The following is a 13,321-nucleotide window of genomic DNA, read 5'->3' on the forward strand; positions in this document are numbered from 1 at the left end:
TACCAAGGAATATGTGAAATGGTGAAATGTTGATGTTGGAATATGTTATTTTCCAGCTAATTGCAAGCTACGTGTGAGGATTTTATTAAAAGGCTTCTTTGTGCCTTTTAATGAAAATATTCTGTAACTAGGGAGTTGTATTGACAGGTGACACACTGTTGTGTGAAGTGTAAATTTTAATAAATATAAATGAATTTAGGTTTTTGTTCTCTGAAGGTTAACACTACCAAAATTCATTCTGTACTCAAGCCTGATATATCAAACAACTTATTCCTCAGCAATATTTGAGAAGTAAATCGAGCACAAAGCATGTTTTGAAAATAATAATGGCTGTGGTGCCTTTTCAGAAATAGAAAATTTTTGTAGAAATTTTCAGCTGCATATTGTTTTTAAATGAAACAGACTTTAATTTTTGTAATATAAGACACTTAAAATGCTTGTTTAAAAAAAAAACCTCAACTCTTAGTCAAAGTTAAGTGGGAAATTAGGACAACTTTTGGTATTCATATGATCATTTCTTAAGTTCTTCAAAAGAAGCTCTTTGTGAACAGTATTGGCAGACCTGGGTGCTCTGATGGTACCATGTTCCCATACGACAGGATGATTTTACTGAGTGTATGAAGTTCAGGTGATAGAATAAACTGAGCTTTATTGTTTGCGGTTGAAGTGTTCTCAGATACAGTACATAGTTTATTTATTTCTTTTTAAAAAGTGTAGCAAGTGTACTTTAAAACATAAAACTGAAGTAATGGGCGGTTAAGAGAGGAATGTCAGTGAGTGTTCTGTTATTTAAACTGCTGATACAATGATGGTTTGTATATCCACTCTACAATGAAATCTCTTGGTTTTGTTTAAAGAATTCTATGACTGCACTTATTGTGGCAGTGAAGGGTGGCTACACTGACTCAGTAAAAGAAATACTGAAGAGGAACCCAAATGTCAACTTAACAGATAAAGATGGAAATACGGCTTTGATGATTGCGTCAAAGGAGGGACATACTGAAATTGTGCAGGATCTTCTTGATGCTGGAACTTACGTGAACATTCCAGATAGAGTGAGTAAATTTTAATTTCAAATTATTCATAGTTGTGGTTTTACATATATCTAAGTAGTAGTAATATATATTGAGATATCAGCATATGTGAATTTGTGGGTACTTGGGTTTGGTTTTACTAGCTTTCTAATTTTGCTGCCACCTAGGGATGTTTTTATGTATTGCTATTTTACAAGTATGTTCAGTGGCAAATGTTGCTGTGTGAAGATAAAGGATAAACGACAGAAATGACTCTTTTTCTTTTCATATTTTTTCTTTGAGAGTCTTGAATTGTGAGTTTGCATAGGAAATGGAAATGATTTATGGTTGTATATTTGTTATATCTCTAACATAAGACTGAACTAACTTGCATATTTGGTGCGGGGGTTTTGTGTATTAACATGTGGTAGTGCTGTTAAAATAGTAAAGCAATGAGTATTATTACAAAAAAAAATTAATTTCATTCAGCATGTGCCTTTATATTTTACAATAAAACTTTTTGCTAGGAAGCTTGCATATATTACAGGAAGACTTCTGCTCCAGGTTAAGACATGTAAATGTAACTGTTGAAAGGTGTGCTGTGTGCCTGAGCTGCAGTTGCATTTCTCAGTAGAGGCATGGGCAGTGCCTGGAGTGTGAATCTGCTTGCTAGCCACTCAGGGATTTGTTTGCTTTCTAGGTGCTTGGACTGTCTGCAGTGTCTTCTTGATATGCTTTCCTGAAGTGTCAGAGGCAGACCAGCCACCACACCCTTGGGGCTCTATGGGGTTAGACACCTAAGCTTAGATGCTTTTGTCAAGATAAGTGGTTCAGTTCAGAGCAGTAATACGGTTCTGAGACTGAATGCCCAATCCCTAAATTTTGTTGCAGAGAAGAGAGGAAGACTTCCTAATATTTGCCTCATAATTTAAAAAATATTTTGGATGCATTTTCCTATATTTCAAGTGTCATCTTAGTGCATTTCTGCAGCTCGGTACATAATCATATAAAGTGGTGTTTGTGACAACAGATTTAATGTCAGGCACATATCAAAGCAAAACTTAAATATTTAAGAAAATACTTTGCAGTCTCCCTTCCCACTTCTGTCACAAAATTCTACAACTGTCTTCATTTGTGTGCTTTTAGGAAGGATAAATTACAGCTTTCAGTTTAGGTGACTCTATTCCAAAAATACCTCAAACAATGAGTAGTCTTAGCTTCAGATGCTGCAGTAGATTTTGATAAGGAAAATCTCTTGTTTTGCGGCCAGGTATGTAATGACAGTTACTGATAGGGGATTTACTGCTGCAGAGCTTTCTGAGTTCCTTCCATACCTGTGATTTAGCTCTAGTTGTATTTATTTTTCCTGTTTTATCATAAAGGAAGCATTAGGTAATTTCAGGATTTCGTTCTCTGAAATTCTGACATATCCCTAGGTGTGTTAAAATCAGAAGCCCTAAGCAGAATTGTAGCTTTGTTTTACATATCTACAACTCAATTTACCACAGTGAAATAATTTTCTTTTAATCAATCTGAGATAAATCAGGCTGTTGCTTCTTTTTTCTTTATACCAGCATAGTGCATATGAACAGGATAGCAGTTAAACCTGCACAAAAATGGGACAAATCCTATAAAATGCTTTTGCCAGTTGTGAAACATCTACAGGAGACAGCCAACATTCTTGTCTAATTGTAAAGCAGTTATTACTGTGAGTGATTGGTCTTCCTAAGAACACAGAGAATAGCTAGATTTTTGTCATATTGATTATTAGTTTGTGCTGTTATTTTTTAGAATAGTGGTTTAAGCTGAACCCATTTTTGGGGTGTTTGTTTTACCATATATATAATATTTAATCTCTTTGCAAAAAAAAATATAAAAATAGAGTCCAGAATTTTATCTTCTATATATTGATTCTTTTGCAGAGGTAGTACTGTTTTTTTGTATCTTTAAAACGGGTGCAGATTTCTTAATGTAAATAGGCATAATGTATATTCTGAGGCTATAATTTATTCTGTGTTGCATTTTTATTTGCTAAATATTATTAATTCATCTTCAATATTCTTTCTCTATTTTTTAGAGTGGCGATACAGTGCTGATTGGGGCAGTTAGAGGAGGTCATGTTGAAATTGTGAGGGCCTTGCTCCATAAATATGCTGATATAGATATCAGAGGTCAGGTAAGTACAGCTTAAATGTTAGATTAGTTCTTAAGTAGGATATGAATTTGAGTACCAAACAATTATATGGTGTTTCTAAAACCAGGGCTTTAACAACTTTCTCAGTCTACTCTGTAGAAAACTCAGATGCCCATCAAACATTAAAAATATGCCCATGTTGCTCCACAGTTTTTAAGATCTAAGACATATGTAATTGCAGTGACTTGTTAAGCAACATTTTTTTTCAGTTGATCTGTATAATGATTGAAAAATAAAAGATGTAACTGGAGCTTATTTCAGCTGCACTACTGAACCATTTAAAAAATTAAATACTTTACCCCCCCAGCAGTATTATTTTGATACTTAATATTTTAATTTTTGTATCAATATATCAAAATATGATACACCTTAGATTGTACCTGTTTTCAGTGCAGTCCTGTTGCTGTGCTTGGTGGGTTCTTGTCTCCTTCACTCACTTCCTTTTTGGTGTTAAGCAGTGTTGTCAGTGATTCCCACGCTTTCTAACTCCACCTTCCTTCTATTTTTGTCCTTTGATTAAGTTTTTTATTTTTCTACTGAAAACTCTCTTATTTGTTTTTATTGTGCAGTCAAGTTACTTTCTTTTGCTGGAAGCTGTTCAAATCACTTCACTTGCAGGCACATATGTTCTGCCAAGTTTTAACACAAAACTAACTGGTCACTAAGCTGCAAAGATTCAGTTCCTGCTCTTGGTGCAGAACCTCCTCAAGAAGCCAAGAAGCTTTTAGTTTAGCGAAAAAGTAGCGTTTGGATCTTTTCCTTTAATCTGCTGTTGGAAACTTGGAATTATGTGTCTTAGACATGGGTCTGAAAATGGGAGCTTTTGATGTAACCAAGGCAATACAGCAGTAGCAAGAGGACCCAGTCTCCTCAGGGGTGGGAAGCTTGTGACTTCTGGCAGTGTAAGGGTATCTCTATAGCCATTTGCAGTGGTTAATCCAGAGAAATTATCTGTGAGAAAACATATGGAGAAAACTTGTCGACACAGCAGGAGTGAGTACCATCAGAGGAAGATTCTGGCTATGTGCTTCAGAACTTTAGATTAGGGCCAGCTAATCTGGGGAGGTTTGCCGCCTGCTCAAATCTGTGATGTTCCAGAAAGATTGTAGAGTCTTATACAGCAACTGTGCTCTTTGCTGCGTATGTTCATTCATATGGACACTAGCTGGGGAGACCTCGAGCAGATAGAATGTGACTATAGGGTGCTAGGAGTGAATGCTGGGGCTGTGGGGCCCAGCTGGGAGCATCTGACACACCAGTGTCTGGCTGTGCAGCTGGTCTTGCTGGTGCGGAGTCAGCTTCCTCAGGTTTGTGTCTTGTTGGAAGCCACCTGATGGAAGTATGGAGGACATGAAACTCAGGTGACTGGAAGAAGGAAATCCTAGTGACCAGGACTGTTAAATTGTTGAGAAAGGCTTTAAAGTCAGTGTGAAGCCCACGAGTGGGAGAGAAATTGCTGCAAATGAAAGAAGCGAGGGAGAAAGCTGCAAGGGGGATTTTGACATTCCTGCTTAGAAGCAGGTGTGTATTCAGAGCCTTTTCTTAAAGTGTCTCTATACAGTGAGCATCAAACAGAAAAAGTCATGGTGTAATCACTAGGCTACATAACGAATGGAGGCATGGAGACTTTCTGGGATAGAGCACATCACTGAAAAAAAAAGGAAGAAAGATGACACAAGAAGATTTGCAGCTATCAACCATCCCAACTGGTTCAGCTGTACAGTGTATGCCTGATCTACATTCTGGTGTTTTGTTTTGACTTTCATATCCATCTGCTTCTATGGCTTTTCAGCTTGCATGGCCTGTTTTTAGGCCAGCCAACCAGTTCAGTAGCTTTATTAAGCTATACTGTAAAATTGAGAACAAAAAGGAATTTATTTTTTTTTTAAGGCTTCAGAGTGGTTTCCACTTCTATGTTTTAATAGGAGAGAATCTTTTTTAAATTAAAAGAAAGCAAGCCCCAGGAAACACGACTAAAATAAGAAAGGACAACACTGTAAAAAGTGGGTTTACTTGATTAGAAAACTTGAATATTTAAGTTACAACTGAATACTTTATACACAGTTCTGGAAACTGTTTCAAGGAGGTTAAATCTGCTTGGATTGTTAAAGCTCATCATATGTTTTGTATGGCTTTATAAAATAATTTGTATTTTCTAGCCAGGTTTCCGTTTTCCCCTCCCAGTTCTGCTAGCATGTCAGTTAGATTTGGTGGTGTTTCCCTTTTCTTTCAGCTGTGCTCAGATTTGCTGTGTTACGTGCTGCTTTCAATATAGTGGTTATACTTTATATACAGTTTTTTAAAGTAATCCAGCTGAATTACAGTACTGTTAACATTTAATATTCTCTTTTTTTCAGGATAATAAAACTGCTTTATATTGGGCAGTTGAGAAAGGAAATGCTACGATGGTGAGGGATATCTTGCAGTGCAACCCTGATACTGAAACATGTACCAAGGTAATGATTAGAATTCTAATTGCTTTGTTTAATATCTGTTCTTTTTTCAAGTCCCATGTGATGTTAAGATCATAATACTCTTCTGAGGTGCAGAATTTATTTTCAGCAGTGATAATGTCCCCTTTGTTGATAAACTTTACCTACTACTAAAATTCAATAGCAGGGAAAGACTGGGTACTTCACCTCAGCATCATTGACCTGGCCAGGAATAAAGAGTAGAGACCACTACTGGAAACTGAAGAATGAGGCTTCTGATATTAATACGCATGAAAGTTCAACCCCTCATTTACTGCATGTGCAGGAATAAAACAAATAGTGGGAGTAGTATGTACATCGGTGAATTACCTCTTCCATGAGTCTTTTCAAATATTTTGCTTTATATCTGAATCTGTTTTTTCTCTGTTTGGCACTGTTATGAATGGAAATATATTTTATTCTGTGATTCTAATCAATCTAGAATACAAGGTCTGTAATTTGCTCTGAGGTGTTGTTCTTGCACAGCAGCATATTAAAAAAATTATCTTAAAAGTTTGATATTTAATTTCTTATGCTATCACTAGTTTTTGCTTGGTTTTGAATATACAGAGGATCTTATTAGGCTTACTTTTCCTTTTTAGGATGGAGAAACACCACTTATAAAGGCAACCAAGATGAGAAATATTGAAATAGTAGAGCTTCTTCTGGATAAAGGAGCTAAGGTCTCTGCTGTAGACAAGGTAAATAATGTTTATTTAGTGCATTTAATCATTTTGCATTTGCAGCAGTATTTTATAGTGATCTGTCAAGGCTAATACAAAAAGAGTTTCCCATAGGCTTAATAATTAGACAGACCTTAATGCTTAAATGCGTAATACTAAAATGTCCCACATACTTAGTAATATAGATCAGAATACTTAAATATAAATTAATTCCCACTATTAATACATTGATTTTTTTGGTTTGCAATAGGGTGCTTCTAGCAATATGAGAAGAAAAAATTCCAGGTCAGGAGTAAGATTTTCACAAATAAGAATTCTAATTCTTAATACACTTGAAAAAGAGCATAGAGAATGGTTGTTACTTGTCACTGACTTCTTTTTGATTAGCAGACATTAAACTAAGCAATGCCAAGGACAAATACAATGGTTTGTTGATGTCCTCTTATGTGTTACTTTGACTGTAAGCATTTTAGATACAAAAATATTTGATACCTTTCTAACTTCTTTGTATTAAATTTAGGGGAAGTAAGTAATAATGTTATTTTGATGTTATAAATCTGAGCAGACATTTAAATAATTCTAACAAGCAGTATTTCTTGTTCTCAACAAGTCTCTGAATTTACTAGTCGACACTTGTTTCTAAATAGTGACTACAGTTTTCATGAACCTTAAAATATCCTTATAAATGTTTAAGAAGATAGTGCCTTAGATTTAGCATTGTACGAGCTACCTTTTCTGAAACTTTTGTAATGCTTTGTCAAGGGGAGAAAATGCCTGCTGTAAGGCATTAATGCTGCTGAGAATACCTCAGGATGTATTTCAAGTAAATAACACATCTGAAACAACGTGGAACATATGGTTTGTTCGTAATCTTAGGAATTCCTGTTATATATTGTTAGTTTTTCACTTAATTGCAGAAAGGAGATACTCCACTTCATATTGCCATTCGTGGAAGAAGCCGTAAACTTGCTGAATTACTCTTAAGAAATCCAAAAGATGGTAGATTGCTTTATAGACCCAACAAAGCAGGAGAAACACCTTACAATATTGACTGTAGCCACCAGAAGAGTATTTTAACACAGATATTTGGAGCCAGTAAGCATAAGTATTTAATTTTATATCCTTTTTATCACTTGTATATTGAGAATCCAGTTTATTCAATTCTGAATGGAAAAATTGTAACTGTTTAGGTTTTTAAATGTTGTAACTGATAGGGCATTAAAAAAGAAAAATTGGCAAAAAAAAAGGCATTCTGAAAACCTATCAAAGGCCAAATGTACTTCTAATTTTTTACTTTTGGCACTGGATATGGTGCAACTTCTGCTGATTGTTTCATTTTTACTTGCCTCTTTCTTGTTTAGGACTTATTTTCTTTAATTTGCTGTGATCTGGGATTTTGTTTGAGTCTTTTGTGGTAAGCTTTAATGGTTATTATATTAATGGCTATCATATTAATTATATGATATTTATGTGGATGATTTAAAATTCTTCTGAACAATAATGTGCCAATAATAGCAGCTATTTTATGGAGGAGTAAATATAGAAATATAGGTGAGCCTTTAATGATTTTAGGTATGAAAATTGTCACATTGAGGTTTCTTAAAGCAGGGATCTGTAATGTAGTTTGCTTTACGTATTACAGGACATTTGTCTCCAACGGAATCTGATGGTGACATGCTGGGTTACGATCTGTACAGCAGTGCTTTGGCTGATATTCTGAGTGAACCAACCATGCAGCCACCTATCTGTGTAGGCTTGTATGCACAGTGGGGTAGTGGAAAATCTTTCCTGCTCAAGAAACTAGAAGGTAAAGTTGATTTTCTGTAGGTTAGAATTTATCTATGAAAAGCATCACATGGTAATTACTAGTTTTTGCACCAGACCTAGGTCCATGTAATGTTGTATCTAGCCTCTGTTTCTGTAATGAAAAGATTTGAATTGCAGTGTGGTCAGTTCATCCATAGGATGCTTTGTTCATTTTAAGTGTTTTTAACACAGTCTTTAAGTGTTGCTGTCTGTTGACCTCTGGGCTTCTTGCAGCAATGAATCTACTCTTTAGGTACTGCTGAAGGCATAGGTGTTAAAATGTGCCTTTCTGGGAGTGTTTGTGTGTCAGATCAGGATCGGATCTGTTTTGCTGCAGTATTTATTTATTGTGCCTCCTATGTCATACGTATTTTCTTTTTAGGTGTTTAAGAACAAATTCCGGGCTATTAACTTTTTTTTTTTTTCTCTGTAGTGTATTTTGACTGCATTCAGTTTGCTTCCCCTTTCCCTTTATTTAGTTTGAGCTTTTTGAACTTCTGTAATGACAGGAAGGCAAATACAGAAAGTGGATAGTCAATATTTTTCACAGTGGAAATAGGCATCTTATTTACAGCTTTAGCTTTTTCTAACAAAAGGGTATTTTTCTGAGATGTATATTTTGAAATACGTATAGCAGTCTTGATATTGCTTACTTTCTGTGATAGCTGTGTTTTTAAAAAGCTTCTGTGATAGTCAAAATGGGGTCTCTGCATTATTTTGTTTACTTCATGCCCCATGTCATAAACAAGAAGTGGTGTCCATATTTAATCTTTATTGTTGAAGAACTCTTGCATTTGTAAAATGCCAATTTCACTATTTTTTCCTGTTCCTCATTTATCTTTTTGTTCCAGACTGTGTATTTCTTATTCAGTAGATCCTAAATAAGTTTCTTCAAGAATTCCTGTTTTAGTAAATACGAGTCAGCAAACAGAAATACATGCTGAGGCCTTTACAATCTTCTGTTAACATCTGACTATTTGAGGAACATAGACCCAATTTCAATGATGGAGGTTTTGGGGGTTGTTGTTTGGGTTTTTTGATAGATTTATTTATTTTTGGGGGGTGATAAAATATGTTTTTAACTTCTGAAGGAGGATAGGAAATGACATGACTTTTAATATGCTTTAAAAGTAGAAAACCTGCAGCAAGCAGTGTATTGTGTATTTAAATGGTTTCATTTATTGCATGAATGAAAACTTGGGGTTTTGAACTAATGTTTGAAGAAGAATTCAAGTATCATCTTTTTTTTAATCAGTAATAGGGAAAAGCTGCACACTTTAATGAAAAAGCGTTTCATTTCAAAGATGATCATTATAATACCCTTTTTGCTTTCTGTTCTAGAATGATTTTATATATTAAGTGGTTTTTGTCTTTTCTTTTTAGATGAAATGAAGACTTTTGCAGGACAGCAGATTGAACCTTTGTTTCAGTTCTCCTGGCTTATTGTATTCCTCACGCTTTTGCTGTGTGGAGGTTTGGGTTTATTGCTTGCTTTCACAGTGGATGCAAAGCTTGGAATAGCAGTGTCACTCAGCTTATTAGCAGTTCTCTACATTTTCTTTAGTAAGTCTTACTTTATATGAAGCTTGTGAAAGTTTTCATTTAGTTTTGGAATTCAGTATTTCTTTGTAGACATGCTTTGTGATTCATAAAAAATGCTGAAAGATTTTGTAGAAAATAGAACCCCTTCAGACCTTTTACTTGTGTTTTGTATGTAATTTGTGAGAGGGCATTCTTGAAAACAGCCAATTTTTGTTTATTAACTCTTACAGTTCTTACTTTTAGCGTTAACTGTTAAAAATTCATTCAGTTCTTTTTACACAACTCCATACCTTCTCCTTTTAAACTTCATAGTTCATTCAGTTGTGAAGATTGGTTAAAATGTAGCTGTAACGTCTTTCTTATTTTTAGCTGTAATTTACTTTGGTGGCCGGAGAGAAGGTGAGAGGTGGAACTGGGCCTGGATGTTAAGTGCGAGGTTGGCAAGACATATTGGATATTTAGAGTTGCTTCTCAAACTCATGTTTGTGAACCCACCAGAATTACCAGAGCAAACCACTAAAGCTTTACCTGTCAGGTTAGTTATTTCATTTATTTACTTTTGAATCAATAATTCAGGTTCACTCTGATACTTTTTAAACTGTGTGTATTATTGTGTGTTTATCTTCCAATGAAAAGCTGTTGAGATTTCTGTTTGAAAAACAGTAGCACTGAAAGAGCACGTAGTTAAATTTTTAAGAGTGAAGAAAATAGGGGTGTTTTCACTACTCTGGCAAAGTTGTTGAAAGCTGCTGTTTTTCAGTATTGGGTGTTCTGGCTATCATATATATAACAGACAAAATAAGAACTTAGTTTTCTCGTACAGCTTACCATGTTTTAAGTTTAAAGCTTGTTTTACTGATTATTTCTGCTGACGTCTTTTTGCCTTTTTCCTAAGTAGAGCATCAGACTGCTCAAAGCATCTAGCTTACCTAAAAGCAAGAAAAGTTATGCCATGTGTTCTATAGTTTTGTTTAGTTCTCTTGTTTAGAGACTTGTATTTTCACTTCATGGTGCTATTACGTGATCTTGTTCTGGTTTTTTTTGTTGTTTTTTTTTTAATCCTCAATAAATATTTGAAAATAGTTTGTGATGGACTTAAAAATACTTGCCAATATTATGTTTTGGCATCATAAAGATATTTTTGTACTTTTACTGCTGTTTGAGATGCTGTTGCTGATGTGATCATTGTTACGTTGTTAAGAAATAAAGTATTACAATACGAAGTGGAGCAAAGAGGAGGTTGATAACAAGAATAAATAAATAAATAAATAAATTCTTAAATTCCATGGAGAGCTGAAAAAAGTATTTAAGTGTTTTACATGTTTGTGCCACATGAAAAAAAAGCTTCCAGCTGCAGAGATGTGGCAATATTTTTGTTTTGGTTGTCAGAAAATATTTGAATCTTTCTGAAGTATGCAAAAACATGTTTTTTTTTCTCGTTCAGATTTTTGTTCACGGACTACAATAGACTGTCCAGTGTAGGTGGAGAAACTTCATTGGCTGAGATGATTGCTACCCTCTCTGATGCCTGCGAAAGGGAATTTGGTTTCTTAGCAACAAGGCTATTTCGAGTTTTCAAGACAGAAGATACACAAGGTTTTTATTACCTGAATGACATTTCCAATTATTCCATGTCAATGCACTGTTATCAGGGGTTCTGTTTGTCACATTATAAGCTCTTGTTAGAAACTGTTGTAGCCATGCAGAAATCCATACAGAAAAGGGAAGCTCTTTGTATTATTTTGGAGAGAAAAATGCCCTGTTTTCTTTGTTCATCTCGATGTTTTTAGTATAATAAAAGAATAGCTTATGTGAAACATAGTTTTCAGAAGAGTCAATGGACATGCATATTTATATTGCACCCTTTCAGATGCAGCATTGATATTTCTCTATAGAAATTGCATCTGAGTCAGATAAAGGGAAATGCTTTTGTGTATTGCTAAGAGAAGTTGTGTTTAGTTTATTATATTTTAATTCAATGCTTTTATGATTGACTACTGCTTATTCTTGGAAATAATAAATACATAGCAAATGTTGGTTCGAAGCCATAAACTGCTGTGATTAGTGCTGATCAGATGGAATGAAACTATATTCCTACTTGATCCAAGTGGAATGAGCTTTTTTCTTCTGTCCTGTCTGTAGATTTCTGGAAAAAATATGCAGAACACAGTATGATATTGTGAAGAAATGAGTTCTTGGGGTTAACTTTTCAGTTCATAGAGGACTTACTTCTGTTTTGAGTTCAGCTTCTCTGACCTTGAATAAATACACTTACTGAGAGATGCTACAAAAGATGATGCTACTGCTGATTGAAATCTGTTTAATAAAGATCATTTCCATCTGGTATGGATTTCTTGAGATGATGGAAATAAACTGAAGATTAAGGTGTATCTCTGCTTCAGGATTTCCAAGAGTTTTGGAAAATTTTAAACATATTTTTTTCACGTTTGTGACAGGATAGTTATACTGCAGTGACTTTTTGTGCGCGTTAGTATTTTATGAGAAGAATGTAAGTTAACAGCTTTTGTAATCACTTGTAATTACATTTTGCATTAATATTAATAGCAAATTCTTGTTTCCTAGGTAAAAAGAAATGGAAGAAAACTTGCTGTCTCCCATCCTTTGTGATTTTCCTCTTCATCTTGTCCTGTGTTGTTTCTGCAATTGCCCTGCTGGCAATTTTTAATGTAGAACCAGCCAACATGACAGTTAACGTTATTCTTATAACTGTTACCTGTGTTGTTGGTTTGGCCTTTATCTTGAATTGTCGCACATGGTGGCAAGTGATGGATTCAGTTTTGAACTCTCAAAGAAAACGTCTTCACAATGCTGCCTCCAAGCTTCACAAGTTGAAAAGTGAAGGTTTCATGAAGGTAAGTATTTATATGCATTGGCCATTAAAAGAATTGAAACAAAACTCCAAACCCATAGCCTTCTCAAGATGGGGCACTATTTATTTGATCAGGCCAAGTCTCAATATTAGAATGAGCCTTGGTGACATTTTACTTAAGGGAGTACTTCTATTTGAAAATAAACTTTTTAGCATCATAGAACAGTTTGGGTTGGAGGGGCCCTTAAAGGTCATCCATCCCATGCCTGTTACGGGCAGCGACACCTTCCACTAGACTGGGCTGCTCAAAGCCCCATCCAGCCTGGTCTTGAACACTTCCAGAGATGGGGCATCCACAGCTTCTTTGACCAGCCTGTTCTGGTGCCTCACCACCCTCACAGTGAAGAATTTTTTTCCTAATGTCTAATCTGAATCCCCCCTCTGTCAGTTTTAAGCTATTCCCCCTTGTCCTATGTCTATGTAGCCTTGTAAAAAGTCCCTCTCCAGACTTCTTGTTTGTAGGCCCCTTTAGGTACTGAAAGGCTGCTCTAAGGTCTCTGAGTCTTCTCCAGGCTGAGCAAGCCCAACACTCTTGGCCTGTCATGATGATTATCTTTGTAGATTACAGTTAATATGTTGTATAACAATATGTTGTGCATATGTTTTTGTAGCACAGAATCTGTGTCTTGCTGCTGTGTTTCTTTTCTTGACAGTTGTCTTTTGAGTGATACTTACCTGGCATAACTTCAGCCATTTAGGAGTTAGGCTTATCCTTTGCAATG

The 13,321-nt window shown here is 35.2% G+C and overlaps 1 protein-coding gene across 2 annotated transcripts in view; it reads left to right on the forward strand.

The window, feature by feature from the left end:
• Positions 1-13,321, forward strand: part of KIDINS220 (kinase D interacting substrate 220) — a 74,854-nt gene that overhangs the window by 18,218 nt on the left and 43,315 nt on the right. For both annotated transcript variants that reach the window (XM_031052662.2, XM_031052663.2), the window contains exons 8-17: positions 858-1,055; positions 3,091-3,189; positions 5,565-5,663; positions 6,281-6,379; positions 7,279-7,456; positions 8,004-8,168; positions 9,551-9,730; positions 10,079-10,244; positions 11,154-11,305; positions 12,293-12,582. In XM_031052662.2, the coding sequence (XP_030908522.2) occupies positions 858-1,055; positions 3,091-3,189; positions 5,565-5,663; positions 6,281-6,379; positions 7,279-7,456; positions 8,004-8,168; positions 9,551-9,730; positions 10,079-10,244; positions 11,154-11,305; positions 12,293-12,582 (1,626 nt within the window). The remainder of the gene's footprint in view (positions 1-857; positions 1,056-3,090; positions 3,190-5,564; positions 5,664-6,280; positions 6,380-7,278; positions 7,457-8,003; positions 8,169-9,550; positions 9,731-10,078; positions 10,245-11,153; positions 11,306-12,292; positions 12,583-13,321) is intronic.

Source organism: Melopsittacus undulatus, chromosome 3 (genome assembly GCF_012275295.1).
Source record: "Melopsittacus undulatus isolate bMelUnd1 chromosome 3, bMelUnd1.mat.Z, whole genome shotgun sequence".
NCBI classification, from domain to species: Eukaryota; Metazoa; Chordata; class Aves; order Psittaciformes; family Psittaculidae; genus Melopsittacus; species Melopsittacus undulatus.